Source organism: Festucalex cinctus, chromosome 1 (assembly GCF_051991245.1).
Source record: "Festucalex cinctus isolate MCC-2025b chromosome 1, RoL_Fcin_1.0, whole genome shotgun sequence".
NCBI lineage: Eukaryota > Metazoa > Chordata > Actinopteri > Syngnathiformes > Syngnathidae > Festucalex > Festucalex cinctus.
The window spans coordinates 44,485,858-44,502,843 of record NC_135411.1 but is presented as its reverse complement, the minus strand read 5'-3'; the positions used below and the strand labels follow the sequence as shown (position 1 = coordinate 44,502,843).

Genomic DNA, 16,986 nt, shown 5'->3' with positions numbered 1-16,986 from the left:
TCGATTTTTTAACATCCATTTTTGATGGAAAAATATTCAACAAAACGTCTAACTTTCATACCTTAAGCATGGAAGAATGTTATATTAATGGAACATTAAGCCTTAATATTTTATTTCAATTATGTTCTAACATGAAAAAGGTTACAACCTGATAACAACCGTGTCTAGAGAGTCCTATTTGTAAACAATAGCCATGCTTGCCTGTTGTCATATCGATATGCTTTTTGGACATTATTTCTGGGACTTCTACCATGGCTTGTCAACCATGGGTAAGTACGTTTTGCGTTTAAATTTGTCATGTTTGATGATGATGATGATTATTATTATTATTATTATTATTATTATTATTATTATTATTATTATTATTATTATTATTAATTTAAAAATGTTTAAACACTTATTTTAAAGTTTAAAGTTTAATTTTGCATTGAAGATGTTATTTTTGTTGAAATGTACAAATACAAATACATGTTTTTCCTATCGTGATAAAATAATTGTGACTATTGTTGATCAAAACAATTTCAGCTATATTCGTGCAGCCCTATCATGATGATCATATCCACTATAATAAATTACTATAATAAATTACTGTAAACAATAGCAATGCTGTTATTGCATTAGTAGTACAAGACAATTATAAAGCAGTGGTAGTAAGATGCATTATCATGATCATCACAAGATTTTAGAGATTAAAATAGCAATGACTTAAAGGAGTTGGAGCTAGGGTTAGGCTAACCACAGTGGCTATCCCCGTTTTACAAAGTAGGCTAAGTTTCTGCATCTACTATAACTAGTACTACAATACATAGTTTGTGTGCTACCTGCTCAGTCTTGCTTTTCAGACTACCCTGGAGCTCCAGAATCTCTTTGCCCGTCTCTCTGTTATTGCTCAGCAGTTCCTCAGTTTTGGTCTTCAGTTCCGCAGATAACCACTCAATTTTCTTATCCAACAGCTCCTTTTCCTGCTCCACGCGCTTCTCTCTGTGCTACAGGAACATGCACAACCAGGACAAATTTTAGCATTAAATCAGTATGTTATTGCTAGCTGGCACATCAGAAAAAAGAACAGAGTGCATTTCCAATATGATATAGTTTAAACCAGAACTTTAGCCAATATAAAGACAATTTTTTATTCTCAGTCTAACATGAAATCACACCAAACTTTTCCTGTTTCAGGTCTGCCAAAGCCAAAAATAATAAAATAAGGAAAGACATTACTTTCTTTGAAGTCAGAAGTTTACATATAGTAAGATTACTATGACTTAAAACAATTTGGGAAAACACAGACGTGATGTGACGTCATGTCCTAATAGGTTTATTGACAACAATTTAGTTCATTCGAGACACATCTGTAGATGTAGTCGAAGGCACATGTGAAACACACTGCTTCTTTGTGTAACATCATGGGAAAGTGAAAAGAAATCAGCCAAGATATCATGAAAAGAATTGTGGACTTGTACAAGTCTATTTTAGGGATGGATCGATAATCCGCCTGGCATTTTGATGAATATCGGTATCGGCCTTTTTTCAAATTTGACGGCCGATATAAGGTCAATCTAAAACCATTTTAACCACAGGGATCTATTTATTGAAATTTTCAGTTAACTTTACAAGAGATGCTACTGACCCTGAACCATTTGTTTTTGTTCAACATTAAAACTAAGAAATGTGAACGTTTAAGATTTCATGTATTTTTAAATTTTAGGGGGGGAAAAATTACTGTAGAAAGCTATAGGGAGCTATGGTATAAACTTGTTTCAGTTTCCATTTAACTTTTTAAGGCGTACTGATAACCTTGGGAGCACCCTGAACTTTTTGTTAGAATTTAGGTATGCACAATATCGGTCGCCGATAATTATCAGAAACTATCAACCAATTTGACATCATACAGATACACCATCTAATAAAGAAATCCGCCAATAATTATCGGCAATTATTGACCAATTTGATGTCATCAGATAACCAGATAATAAAGAAATCCACCAATAAAAATAGATATGCCACATTGGTCCATCTGTTGTGGTTGTTGCTCAAGTAGTGCCCAACTCCTCAACCCCTCCCCTCTCCTATGACAGCATCGGAGATTTGTGACATCATAATGTGCGCAAATGTTCACAGAAGGTGCATCATGACGACATGGCAGTCGCCTGTGTGGGCTTTCTTTACTGTCCTGTTATGGAAAATAACAATTTAACATGTACTAACCTGAGTTTGTACTATATTGTGGACACCTGTATATTCTTTATCAATGGGCTTTTCACTTCTTGTACATGAAGCAATATCGAAGTGACCTTGACTGATAAGCCTGCTCGGAGCAGACTGCTTGCTTTCCTGTTGTGTTCCTATTATCGGGGCCTCTCCCGATACTGTATTAAAAAAGTGGTATTGGCATCGGCATGTATTAACAAGTAACTTGCCGTTACCATTATTTCCGACACTAATATATGACTTTGGATGCAACATCTTGCGTCTTGCTTGTGCACGACATTCACTGATGTGTGACGTGTTCACAGCATGCCGAGCCAAGATATTCTATAGGCCCTTGAATGCTCTGAACCAATGGCAGGGCAGCTTTTTCATGTTAAAAAAAACAAACAAACTAGGTATCGGTATAGTATCGGATTCGGAAAAAGGGGCTGTATAAGGGGCCAAAAAATGGTATCGGTACAACACTACTTTCCTGTCTAGCTGATCCCTCCGTTTTCTCCTCCCAAAACCTAACCAGGCTGCATGAAAATCTTCTCATGATAATTTACTGCACACACTCACAAATCACTTCTTCTAGACTGCTCCGTAAGACTTGTGTACATTTGAAGTTTCAAATATAAAAAAACCCAAAAGACAAATTGTTTTCCAGATAGTTTTATTCATCTCGCCTAACTACTGAAAATTCCACAACGCTCTCAGGTTTTTGTTGCACTTTTAAAACGTGTGTTTTGTTTTGGCAAACTCAAAATGAGTTACTGGATGTCTTTGAAGCATAGATAGATAACATTCAGTTTAATGGTGCTTTACACAATGTTTCGATGTATTTGTACATGTTAGATGTATATTAGGATTTGAAAGTACATTTACTTTTCTAACAATTATCGGCTATCGACATCGGCACATTCTAAATAATTGGTTTATCGTATCGGTTGAAAATAGCATTATCGTGCATCCCGATTAGAAATGTAAAAGGATGTCAATTGTCGATGATTTAAAAAAAAAAAAAAAAAAAAAAAAAATACAAAAAAAAAAATCGTATGTAAATGAATCAGCATCGGCACTGAAAAAATAAACCATAATCGGTCTATCTCTAATCTATTTCACTTTCACTCTTGGTTGCAAAATAAATAAATTAATTAAAAAAAAGTGGGGGCTTGCAAGCCGGAGAAGACCAACCCAACTGTGGAATATGAGTGTAGCCGAACAATATTGTGGACTTGCACTTCGCAAAATACATACCATCATGAAGAGTACATTATGCGGAAACAACATCAAGACTTCAGCTAGGAGTTAAACGTGGGCCTAAATGGGCAATCCAACAAGACGAAGCATAGTGTCAGACTGGTTACAAAGTTGCTAAGGACAACAAAGTTAATGCTTTGGACACAGTGGTAAATTTGACCGTGTCTCAGCTTTTTTGGAACACGGTGCAGTCCATAAAATTCCAAGTTAATGATTATTGGCTAAAAACAATAACGTGTTGTTGTTTTTTATTTATTTATGTTTAACACAACATTCCAACTTCAGTGGATTTGAGTTAGTTAATAGTCTAATTAAAGTTCTGGTTTCAACTGTGGCAAGAAAAAAAAAAAAAAGTGTGGTCATCGTCATGAAATAATACATAAAACGGACATCAAGGGGTTTGTAAATAGTACCTAAATTATTTGAGAATATGGGACAAGTGAAATTTGTTGTAACTTGTGATAATGATTTTTTTTTTTTTTTTTTTGTAGCCTTTTCAACTAACGCTCAAGTGATAACAGTAATATCAGTATCTTAAAGTAGTACTACACTGTCTTTCACTCTGACCAGTGATTGTTTCATAGTATACCTGCACAGAAGCCTCAGAGGACTGAAACTCATCCAGTTTTAACTGCAGCTCCATCTTGACTTTGTTGGTCTCCACCAGTTTCTCATTCAGGCGCTTTACATCTTCTAAAATGAACAAATTAAAAGAAAAAAAAAACTGAAAACTATATAGAAATTATCAAATTATTCATATGTACAGCAGAGGCCCCTAATGCAGTGGACTTATATTTGTGATGTTTGCAATCATACCAGTTAGGCTCTCCACCTCTTGCGTTCTCTTCTCCAGCAGCCGTGCAAGTTCTCTTTTTTCCGCCTCAATCTCATACTTAGATTTGGACTGTTGCATTCAAGTACACACAGACAGAAGATTAATATGTCATACTGCCACATATGTAATACAACTTTAAATGAAATCTTTACACAAACCTGCTGCTGGGTTTTATCTTCGGGAGCATCTCCTTCAATTCCCTTTAGAGTACTCAGCTCTTCATCTGTACAAAGAAAACAAAAGAACAACTACCAATGAACAACATTATGTAAAAGTTGGCATTTGGAAAATCTTTTTGTGATAAGAGTTACAAGAGAATCATTATACATGGAGAATAGATATAGCGGTTTAACTGAAACAAAAATCCCAACTACATTTAAGAGAATGAGTGAAACTCACTTAGTTTTTTATTTTCTTCCTTTAGTGTCTGCAGGTCTCTGGTGGCAGACAGCATCTGTTCCTGACTCTCCCCAAGTTTCTTATCAATGTCAAAGTACTGCTGTTCTGTTGGGAGAACACATTGAACAAGAAACCACAAGTGTGACGTAAAAGTAACAAATTACAGTGTTTCCAGGTGGCACAAATAAATCACATTAATTCATTTACCGAAAGTCGAGCAAGTTTATTCACAATGCATCTCTTAACATGACAGACTTTTGTGTACATTTGTTTTAAGTATCTTTATGTCATCATATACACACCGAAAACAGATTACTATGCTGAATTGAAACAAAATTTGATGAAATGTCTTTCGCCAAAGTTAGCAATAATGTCGCTATCGTTAGCCGGCGATGGTAGCATGTGCAACATATGCAAATTCTTCAGAGGAAAGTTTGAACTTGGAACACTGAATATAGTGCCCATATAAATGCGTTTCAACGGTAGTTAAACGTTAATCAACTATTTCAACGAAATGTAACTACGCACCACTGTCCGCTTTGAATCTCTCCTGTTGGGTGCTGAGCGCCTCATTAGCATTCAGTAGCTCCGTTACAAATTTTTCCAGCTTGTTTTGGACACCTTTCGGGAGTTTGTTCAACTCCACCCGCTCCAGTACCTGCAGCAGGACAGCCGCCATCTCCAACTATCCTTATAAAAACGTTTATAAATGTATCAAGCCCTTCTTTAAGACATAACGTGCTGTGGTAGCTGTTGAAAAGTACGATCTGAGTGGGTAAGTGACCAGTAAACGCTTCAATTTTCAAACATACAGGAAGTCAATTTTACACTTCAAAATAAATTCCATTATACCCGGTGAAAATCGAATGCAACTTAGTCTTAATTTTTATTGTTTACAAAACAATTTCTACAGTATTTAATCACCTTAATAGAACTTTTTCAACATTATTCAAACAAGAAAGTTTTGCTTCACTAGTTGTTAATGCTTTTAGTTTAAAGACCAAAACGGATTTAAATGGTCATAGTAATGAACGTAACTCTACACGACAGATATATGCGACGGAAGTGTTTCACGCAAAGCATTGTGGTAAATAAAGTTTTTGCATGTTCTTCTTGTGAGCCACCGTAAACTGTCAGAATAAGTCAAGGGGATCTAACCTTGGCATTTGAACTGCTATTTTTTTAAGTGTCTTGCAGGTATCTTCCACACCGTACATTAATTGGCTATTGTTGAGTCTGTACGTCAGTACGTAACTGCTAAATTCCGGCAAAACTCTATCGTTAGCCAACACTATTTTATTGTTGTCTGCTTGCTATTGTTAGTCACACAGTATGCCAAATATACAGTATAGTGCCATATATAGTGCCATAAAGTTGTAAATATGTATTGTGAATCGCCTCATCGTTGCGTTCAAAGTGCCGAGTGTGTTCTAGTTTTATGCCACGTCTCCCACGCTTTAGCATTCCATTCTTATTGCAGTCACACAATTAAAATTAAGTTTTAAAGAGCTATGTATTATTATGTATGCAGGCAAGATGGGCCGTGGTTACATCGTAGACGACACTGTGGAGGTCTATCTGTCCAAGCTATGTGAGCAACAATCGGTTAATGTCACAGGCCTGGTCATTGGACAGGTACGTTAACATATGGAGTTACTTTGAGAGCTTGGCCAGCTGTTAATATGCATGAGACCTGAAATTAAGACTGCTACTACACATTTCAGAACTCAAGTCAGAGGGATTTTGTCGTCATGGCATGTAGAACACCCTCAAGAAATGATCCCCTTGTTGGTGGAGAGAAGTCCCTGGACAAGGAATGGATCAGTGAGCACGCTCGACAGGTCAGCAAAATAAAAAGATGGTGGGGGTGGGGTCGGGGTCATCACCTTGCTCATGTCCATGAGCATCACTTAGTCTAGCTGAACTCATTTTTATACTAATACCTACTGCATGACATCTTACTATGGAAAGTTATAGAGTAAACTAGCGATTTATTTAGCAGGAAAACCATTTTACCTTCCGAAGTTCCGATGTGTCTCTATTCCATTATTATACCCAATGACAGTGTACAGTACTTAAACACAAGGGCAATAAATTATTGGCTAGATTTGTTAAAAATGAACTTCACAACTGAAATTATATTTTGGCAGTCATAGCAATAACAATGTATACCAACAAAATTGCTTGGATTAGTTTGTTGTTGTTCTTGTTTCTTGGCAGAATTTATCATCTATACACTTTATGCAGATTCCACAGATGCAGATTAGCTAATTTGTCAGTACCCTGACTATTTATACTTTGCAAATCAGGGTTTACCTTGTTGAAAAAATGTTTTAAAGTGCAGAATATCTTTCCGACTTTCCATGGCACTCACAGATTTTTGTGAACCTTCTTTTAGAGTTTGGCCAAGCCTGCTGATTGGAACCCATGAGCATGTTTTGCCAAGACAAAAAAAAAAAAAAAAGAGAGAGAGAGAGAGTTGTACGAATTGTGAAATGTCCATGTGTAGAACCTGCGTTACAAATGTAGGGAGAATATGTTTTCACCTGTGTATATTCTGTATTGGTTTGTGTAGGTTTCCAGAATGTTGCCCGGTGGCTTGTCTGTGTTAGGCGTGTTTGTCATCACTGATGCTGATGCCAAGGAAACACTAGCCTCACTTCGTCAGGTGAGGTTAATTTATACACTTGAATGTTGTATTTCAAGGCCCCGCATGGTCCTCTCTAATTTGTAACACCTCATCTTTATATTACTCCTCATTCAATAATGTTTATTCAAATCCTAATTTAATTGTCTGCATGTTTGTGCGAAGCTGGTGTTCACAGTGCAGGACCTGATATCCTCTGAACGTCTGTGGAACGCTGATGATAATGAAGTCACAGACTGTGTCACACTGCACATCAGCCCCAAATCCAGAAAGTATCCTTTGCCACTGATGTCTCACTGCATTGTGCTGAATGGATGAGTTACTTATTGTGCATCTTTAATCCATCATATCAGAATTAGCTGCAGAACATTTGATATAAAAGATCCCAAGGTGAGTCCTCAGTCACAACTTCCTTTTGCAGCTATTCTAAAGCACCTGGTAATCTAATCTAAATTTGCCATTTAAGAGTTGCCTTCCATTGTTTTCTGTATTGGGGTATATGCCACGGAAGAGGCGGGACTTCTGACTTCCGTGTTTTTGCACATGAGCTTTGATTCCGGTTCCTGGTTGCGACGTGTGTGCCGCGTTCCAACACTCATATCTCCCACCCCTGCGCTACCCAACCGCGTGCTCCTGTCGATTTTGTGGGAGCGCGCAGGGCGTCTCAGCTCTCTGACGTGCTTCAGACAACTGACAGACACACTACACATTCGCACCCATCGACGGGAATGCGCAACCAAGGGGCACAAAGTCGGGAGCACAGGTATTGGGACGCAGCCACACGTCGCGAACCGGAAACGGAATCAAAGCTCATGTGCAAAAAACAGTCCCGCCTCTTCCGTGGCATATACTCCATTTATTGCACCATTGTCTTTTTAATTGAACACATTTTTATACTAATGCCTACTGCATGACATCTTACTATGGAAAGGTATAGAGTAAACTAGCGATTTACTTACCAGGAAAACCATTTTACATTCCGAAGTTCCGATGTGTCTCTATTCTGTTATTATTCCCAATGACAGTGTACAGTACTTAAACACAAGGGCAATAAATTGTTGGCTTGATTTGTTAAAAATAAACGTCACTACTGAAATGATATTTTAGCAGTCATATCAATGTAGACCAACAGAATTGCTCGCATTAGTTTGTTGTTGTTCTTGTTTCTAGGCAGAATTTGTCATCTATACACTTTATGCAGATTCCACAGATGCAGATTAGCTAATTTGTCGGTACCTCTTCCCTGACTATTTATACTTTGCAAATCAGGGCTTACCTTGTTGAAAATATCTTTTAAAGTGCAGAATATCTTCCCATGGCACTCACAGATTTTTGTGAACCTTCTTTTAGAGTTTGGCCAAGCCTGCTGATTGGAAGTATCAATCGGGCCTATGTTCCTCCTGGTCTACAATGAGTTGTTGTGTAAATGTGGAGTTATTTGTTCCGCTTCCGGACAACAGAGCCTGTTCAAAAAGCATGGATAAGTGTCTTAAGGTATGTGCACTGACACAAAAACCATCTTCTTGAATGTGAATATGGATTTATTCTGATCAGTCACGTCATGTGTTTCAGGAGGGATTGAAAATGTGGTCATACCAGATTGAGAATGCAGTCTGTTTGATTGATGGCGCACAGCTTCCTGATGATGCAGAACTCACAGCAGGACAGGTTACTGTATATCAACATTAAAATAATTTTTTGACTTGTAATAGCAGTAATGCAATTAATTCTATTGGATTTGCTGTTGCTACACATCATTGTTAAAAAAAAAAAAGGAAGTCAGAAAGAATTACCCTGATACATTGCGCACAGGACAGCGAGTCAGTAAAAAGGCGAGCTTGAATGACCACCGTGTACGAATTACTTGTCTGAAGTTACCCAAACACACTCAGTTAAGATGAATTATGTATCTTATTTACTTACTTACTTTTTAGGGTCAACAGTGCTGTATGCAAGACCAACACACATACTTGCCTATTATCAACCCTGCAATCTAAAATCTGATGTTTGATATACATTTTGCAGAAGAAGAACGTGAGACAGATACTGACTGCTCAGCTTCTAGTCACTCCGGTAAGATGCAACCACACTGTTTGACACAACATTAAGCAATGACTATCATCGCATGCATTACAAGCTCTGTTGTCCCTTTGAACGTGTGATCTGCATATGACAAAATGCTACTCCAAACTTTGGTAGTTGTCAATGAATGATCTTTCTGCATGGCAGGAACAACAGCACAACTTAAGAGATGGGGTCCAGAAGTGTGGAGGCGGCTTGTCAGTCAGAGGAGTCATCCATAGCCGAGCTTACATACACAACAATAAACCAAAGGCTAAACTGGCTGAGAAGGTTGCTTTTAATACACTTGATATTTTCCGACAGCTAAATGTCTTCATTTTATCATGAACCTTTCAATGATTAAATAGTTGCTAAAGAGGGATGTGATCTCTACGATGGTCACAAGAGTTCAGATGCTGCTTGATGATCTTCTGGCTGCAGAATATGCAGAATACGCGAGCAAGGGAGACAGCAGAGACAAACAAGGGACAGGTACTCCTCCGCACCTCTTGCATGATTTACTTTGTTCAATCATCAACCACAACTGTTTTATTGGGTATGATTAATTACCTGATGAATGTAAGGCAAGTCACTAAGAGACAACTGCTTCTCCTCTCTGACATTTTTACTTGAACTTGTTAAAATTACAACTATTTTTAAACATTTATGCCCCCCCGTACTGTCACGTTTGCTCTCGTGTTGATGACCGGCGTAGATCACATGATATACGCGAGCCATGAATTTTAAGTGCCGCGTAGCTCGTGGCCGGCTGCGGTGCACACGTCGCCAATCCTTGCACACCGTAGATGGCGGGGTGTAGCTCGCTCGTGATTGGTCCGTTTGATGGCGTACTTGGCTTTTTTTTTCTTTTTTTTTCTCTCTCCGCGTCCCCCGCCCAGATAGTTTCCATGAAGGCAACTGGCGGCGCAAATCGACTTCCTGCTCGGAGACCATGGCTGTGTATGTGGATAAGCGCGTGGTTGGGCGGGTTTACAGCCGACACCGGTGCAAATTGGCAATAATTAATTGCCACGGTGATGAACTTACTCTCCCCCGGCTTAGTTTCGTGATTCTGAATTAAATTGAACTTCCTGAATTTGTCATAAAATGCAGAGGACTCTCCACACTGTGGCGTCCCAGCCATAGCGATAGCGAGACTTGGTGTGAAACTCCAGCAGACACCGATGTGTATTGCGCACAAGTTGGAAGGCAAACGTCTCCGCGTGAGCCTCAAGCAGAACTATACTGAGGCCTTGAACCTCACAAGCCAGATTGATAATTGTGATTCACTCAAGGGAGTTCTTCACATTGTCAATTAGGAACTTCACTCGGCAGATCCGTTCGGGAAAGGCGGGACTTGCTGTGTAATACTTAGAGCTGATTGGACGACATGGCAACTTGTGAACGTTTGTTTTGACCAATCACGGCAACGGATAAAAATGTCGTAAAAAATGCATCAAGCGCAACATTTAACAAGGAAACGGTGAGTAACTCTGCAAGAACAGAATTAACTGTAGCGCCCGTTTGTCTGTTAGGTTGTTCATTTCCCCCGGCACTTCCTGGTTTTATCACAGCTCGGTGTCGGCACTTCCTGGTTTCATCACAGCTGCATGTTCCACCCTAAACAACGCCTGATTGGTCCAACCTGAAAAAGGCCGGTTGCGAACGTATCAGCGGGAGCAGTACAAGATGCATTCTCATAGTATTTGTGAACAAATGCAACCTTACATCATTTTTCTTGTATTTATCCTTTTTTTTCTTCTGCAGAGTGGGGGGGTGGCAGAGGGCGTGTCAGTCACTGTCTGCAGACGGGGCCGGGCGAATTTGTTGGCTGCACTCACTAACTCACTCACTCACACAAAAAGAAGCTTCTGTGAGTGAGTGAGTGAGTGAGTGAGTGAGTGAGTGAGTGAGTGAGTGAGTGAGTGAGTGAGTGAGTGAGTGAGTGAGTGAGTGAGTGAAAAAAATCCGCTCACACAAGAAGACACAAGAAGCTTGTGTGAGTGAGTGGAAAAAAAATTATCTTGTACACGCTGTCAAGTTGCCATGGGAGTGATGTCATGCATCCGACAAATTCGCCCGGCCCCTTCTGCAGACAGTGAGTGTCAACCCGCCCCCACCGCCCCGCTCTTCGATTGGCTGGAGGGGTAAACAACTGTCTGTCCACAGAAACGTCCCGCTGTTGACCAAAAAAAAAACAAAAACAAAAAAAAAAACACAAAATGGCCAAATACAGGCTGGGGGTGTAGGGTTTAGGAACAAATCACCACCACACATTAACAGAAGCCCAGAGGTGTAGATTGAGAAGGAGTTCATGGGTATACATCCTGTATTAATATAGTGCATTTTCCTGACTGAAAACCTGCCTTTAACCTTACAGAGTGTGCACAGGTTGTCCAACTCCTCTAGGATGCACAGTCTCCAGAATGGAGGAGATTTCATGAGACTAGCAGTTATTCTATGAGAGCTGGACTTGGCCGTAGAAGGCCCTCAACCCATCAGCAGGACCGATACCTGCTCCTTTGTGCTAGGTGGAACAGGTTGAGCACTGCTCAAGGTGCACAGCATGACCTCCAGCTGGCCACTGGTGTGAATGTCACTGCCCAAACAAAAAGAAACAGACTTCATGAAGGTGGCCTGAGGGCCCAATGTCCTGTAGTAGGCCTCGTGCTCACTGTCCAGCTGCGTGGAGCTCGACTGATATTTGTCAGAATTGGCAAGTCCACCACTGGCACCTGCACTCTTCACAGATGAGAGCAGGTTCACCCTGAGCACCTGTGATAGATGTGCAAGAGTCTCGAGAAGACAAGGAGAATTTATTTTTAGCATTATATATGTTTGTAACATTCCATCCAACTGAGAAAACACTCGTCTAATCCCTAAGAGCAGAGTTCATCAGTTAAACACAGTGGTTAAATATTGCTGTGAATACAAAGTGCCGTAACTAAAGTTAGCCAATTCACTGACTTTGACCTCTGTCTGCTAGGGTCATTGTCACATTACAATACAATTTAACCTTATAATAAGAGCACTCCTGAATTAATTTAAAAAAAAAAAAAGAACTAATGTGGAGTGTACTCACATGATGTTTTGCCATCTGACATTTCATTTCAGAATGGTTGAAAGATGGTGTGTGTGTGTATATATATATATATATATATATATATATATATATATATATATATATATATATATATATATGTATATGTATATGTATATTGTGCTATTCAGCTAACATCAGTACAGTAGCTGGTAAATTGTAAATTATATGTGTTATCTTTCTATACATTTTTTGTCATTTAACTTCTTGTAAATGTCTTGTATGACTCAGCAGGATTAGTACCTTCAAGAACCATTGCAAACTGTCATGTACTAAAATGAATGATAATTGGTCATGTCTTTCAGAGCATTTCTGCCTCCCTCATCGTGTCTTTTGCCCTGCAAAAGTGAATGGAACTCTATGTGTCTGTGACTACCGGTTCAATGATGAGGATCCATCTGAGGTCATTGACAGGCTGAAAGAAATGTTGGACATTGATACGGATTATCAAAACCTGGATACCAAGCAAGAAATTGCTGCTGAAGTCATAGAAAGCAGGGAACGAGAAGGTGAGGAACAATTCTATATGTGCCATATTGCTATGGTATTAGATAAGTGAGGAAAAGTCTTGGAGTTCCCTAATTTTGAGGCCAGTGGCACAAGGCACAGTATAAATCTCTGCAGGGGCAAGCTAGACTTTGTTTTGACATTTTCACAGCGGCACACAAAACTGACTTTTTGAGCTGTCATGGGTGTGAACACAGCCAATTTCATTCACCACCAATAGAAGTGGCTTCTCGTTTTCCTTTAAACTTGTGGTGTGAGAGGTGCACAGTCCTTGACATGGCGGCAGGGAGACATTGATTTGCTGGTGTCCATGCTGGAGGTCGGTGTATGCAAAACACGCTCTAAGGAACTGTAAGCAGGCGGATGATGTAAAGTTGGCCTTGTTGGTTGGCACTTCGCAGATCACCGTACTGATCTGCGATGTGGGCACTTGATAACTGCATGTGTCAATGTCACTGTTGTTAACTAATACTCTGCAAGTAAAGTTTCAAAGTTTTCAAAACCTCGTCAATTTTCCTTAGAATTTCTAAATGAAAAAAACTTTCCTCGGTTTTTCAAGTATATATCACTCCATATTTGTTTCAGTGTTTGGTGGCATTGCAAATAAACACACGCACATATGCGCACACACATGCAGACCCCCCCCCCCCCCACACACACACACACACACACACACAAACACACACACACACATGCCTACACATTGTGCACGTCTGTCTTTGTATCATTGTGGGGACTTCTCATTGACATAATGCCTTTCCCTAACCTCAACCATAAACCAATTCAAATCTAACCTCTAAAACCAAGTCTTGACCCTCAAAAAGTGGTCTGAACTTGTGGAGACCAACAAAATGTCCCCACAATTTCAAGTCGGTCCCCACAATGGGAGTTAAACCTGTTAAAACACGTGTATGGGCCTCACAATGTAGCAAAGACAAAGGCACACACACAACAAAACAAAAATTAAAACAGACTTGTGCCATTAATCCACTAACTGAGCGAAAGTTTTGCATTTATTACATTTCCGGTGATTAAAAGATTGTGTTGTGTTTCCAGATTCCGCTGCGGAAATTGTTGAAGTGCAAGAGCCCAAGAAAACTAACTACATAGGTGAAACACAATTTTCTTTTTTCATCTGTTTATAAAGGTGTTTCAGTATTAACCAACTAGAAGCTGTGCTTGAGAAATTTTCTCCAATTTTCAGAATATCAGCTAGGGCTGGGCGATATGGCCAAAAAATAAAATCTCGATTTTTTTTTCCTGTCATTTCTGGATGATTTTAATCAATTTTAAAATTAAATAAATGAATAAATAAACAAAAATAACTCAAATAAATAAACAAAAAAAAACTTCTCATAGCTTTTGCATAACTTAACTCATTCACTGCCTTTGACAAGTATACTTGTCAATTGTATTTTTTAGAGCGGTGCTAAATGGGGGCGAATCTGAGCATGCTCCACTGTAAATATCAAACTTGGAAACAACTTTACTGATGCCCAACCACCGGTAGATGACATCATTGCCCCATTTTATAGGAAATAAACACAGTTTCAGAGTCCATGGGAGAAATGGCTGTATTTTGGCAAACCTACATTTTTCTGCTGTCAATTATAAAAGAACGGGAAGGGGACAAAAAGTAGCGAGTCTATTCTGTTATTTGGTAGATTCGGTTTATACATAATTATTGAATGTAATATCACGTGAGTATTGGAAATGTAAAAATTTTCTATAATGACTGGCAGTGAATGCCACAAGTAAGTAGTTCTAACAATTGTAAACAGGTATTGTAAACCACACATCCAGTATTCTACCAATTGTGCAAAAATACAACTGAACTCACAATAACATTTGTATATAACAGAACTTCAAGATCAAGAGCTTAAAAATAATCAGCAGCACCTTTTATTGCAATTAAACCCAAATTCCTTGCAAGAAAAACTAGCCTGTCAACTGACTCTGGCAAAAGATAAGCTCTGGTGCATGTCACAATGTTTCCCCTGGTACTAAATACGGCTAAAGTTTGTTGTTTCTACGGTGTGCTTGCACTTATCTTTGCAAGCGTTTAGTCACGCCGCACTCTCGAAGACGTGAGCATTGCTCCTATTCTTTCGGGTGCCTTTGGCGCAAGCGCTGGAAGAGGTTAGTTGTGCTGCTACTCTTCGTTTTAATAACTGTCCGGCAAACCTTGCACACGCTTGTACTTTGCTCTACGTCGCTCTTGTAAAAGCAGAACCAATTCCAGATAATAGACGTAACATGAGTCCATTTTCTTGGTTAGACTTCGGGAGCAGACATAATGTGCGCGAGTAGGCAGCGTAGCGTTTGGCCGAAGGAGCAAACTGGCGCTGATGTGGGGCTCCGGGTGGAGTTGTGGAAGCATCACTTGCCTTCGCTGCCGGTTGGCGTGGGTTCGCTTCCCCGCCTGGGAGACCGTGTAAAGGCCTCAGTATACTTCTGTTTCAGGGTCACGCCGAGACGTTACGGCGGAGCTCCGCTCTTGCGTTTGCCTTCAAACTCGTGCGCAATACACATCACATTAATTAGTGTGCGTGTCTGTGTGAGTGAAAAGAAAAGGAAAAAACAGGCGTGATGTGATTTGCCTGTACGGCTGCGGGGTCTTGTGCGCTTTCCGATGATGTCACATACCGCAGCTTCGCTATAGTAGGGTGACATCATCAGCAAGCGCGCCAGCCACCAAACGAAGGACCCCAAAACGCTCGAGGGAGAGGTATTTATTTATAAGCACCTCGATTTCACGATTTAGCTCATTTTCACATCGTGGGACTTTAAATGGACGAATTAATCAAATTAATTCGATTTATCGCCCAGCCCTAATATCAGCTAATAAAACACCCATTTTACAAGATGTTCTCCTTCAAACTGCCATCCATTATACATCACTGGTATGATCATAGTGATTCACTATGACGTTAGTTAATAGTCTGCTGTTTTGTGTTTAGGTGTTGCCATGGCCACGGTTGTCGCCCTACTCGCCACTGCTGCCTCAATGCTCTATCTCAATGACAATTGACACATGCACATCAAAATAAAAAATAAAGTATTTTATCATCAAATTCTTTTTGTCCTTGTTTTAAGACACACAAAAACTAATGGACAAGGGCCCAAATTGAAACTCCTCAACATTTATCTTTCTTAAAGATAAATTGTGGAGTTTAAAATGTAGAAAAAGCTTTAACATTAACATCTCGCATGCTCCACCAATGCCCAGATGAGTCCAAAGAGCCCTGAATTTTTAACTGTGACTGTGCCTAGTAGCTTATATCTTCCCTTAACCCATTAAGGCCGGGAGCGCATGACCGCGCTTCTGGAAATTTGTTCGAGCATTTATGGCTGGAGTTATGAAATATATGTTGATTGACGACAGCGTGGGAGGAATTCGAATCAGTGTAACCAGTCGACACGACAGTGACATACTGTTAATAAATGTTTGTTGACAATGAGGATGTTAAAAATTTCAACGACTTTGTAACAGAATGGACGACAAGTAATTACTATTCGATCCCCCGAGGTTATTACCACTGCGCTCCAGTGTTGTTGTCTTGTTCACGATGCGGACTCTGTATCGGTCCGTTGTGGTGAAGAAAGAGCTGATTGATATATATATATATATATATATATATATATATATATATATATATATATATATATACACATATATATATATACATATATTGAACGCTCTGAAATGTTTTTGGAATTATGTTTCTATCTGCGTCAGCTGAGATATCAATTATTTCGGAGGCATTGACAATATTGTTGAATAATATCCAGGAAAACTACTGCAGGTTTTCAGGCTTTGAGAGGCATGTTTTGCCAGGCGCTTTAGGCCTTAGTGGGTTAAAGCCACATTAAGCCCCATCCCATTGAGTCCAGGCAGGTCAAAGCTCTATTACCTGCTCACTTCCTAGTCTTGTTAATAAAACACTCTACTACGTTTCTTTTCTCTTATCTCTGTCTGGTGACTGT

The 16,986-nt window shown here is 39.5% G+C and overlaps 2 protein-coding genes across 3 annotated transcripts in view; one reads left to right on the top strand and one right to left on the bottom strand.

Annotated features, from left to right (window-relative positions):
• The window catches only part of LOC144030587 (nucleoprotein TPR-like), a 52,135-nt gene extending 46,671 nt beyond the window's left edge, over positions 1-5,464 (bottom strand). Inside the window, exons 1-6 of the mRNA XM_077537025.1 lie at positions 5,213-5,464; positions 4,685-4,789; positions 4,444-4,508; positions 4,267-4,354; positions 4,040-4,143; positions 822-986 (exon numbers count right to left, since the gene is read on the bottom strand). Coding sequence (XP_077393151.1) covers positions 822-986; positions 4,040-4,143; positions 4,267-4,354; positions 4,444-4,508; positions 4,685-4,789; positions 5,213-5,363 — 678 coding nt within the window. The 5' untranslated portion in view covers positions 5,364-5,464. The remainder of the gene's footprint in view (positions 1-821; positions 987-4,039; positions 4,144-4,266; positions 4,355-4,443; positions 4,509-4,684; positions 4,790-5,212) is intronic.
• Positions 5,465-5,767: 303 nt separating this feature from the next.
• Positions 5,768-16,073, top strand: odr4 (odr-4 GPCR localization factor homolog). 2 transcript variants are annotated; one of them, XM_077537006.1, is made up of 14 exons: positions 5,768-5,881; positions 6,216-6,319; positions 6,409-6,525; positions 7,260-7,352; positions 7,497-7,603; positions 7,685-7,721; positions 8,682-8,825; positions 8,904-8,999; positions 9,357-9,404; positions 9,561-9,683; positions 9,761-9,884; positions 12,798-13,001; positions 14,056-14,109; positions 15,960-16,073. In XM_077537006.1, exons 2-14 carry the CDS (start codon positions 6,221-6,223, stop codon positions 16,028-16,030), a joined length of 1,317 nt encoding a protein of 438 aa, XP_077393132.1. In that variant the 5' UTR covers positions 5,768-5,881; positions 6,216-6,220; the 3' UTR covers positions 16,031-16,073. The 2 variants fall into 2 exon arrangements, with proteins under 2 accessions (XP_077393132.1, XP_077393141.1); XM_077537015.1 differs by lacking the exons at positions 12,798-13,001; positions 14,056-14,109; positions 15,960-16,073 and adding an exon at positions 10,928-11,329.
• Positions 16,074-16,986: the final 913 nt, after the last annotated feature.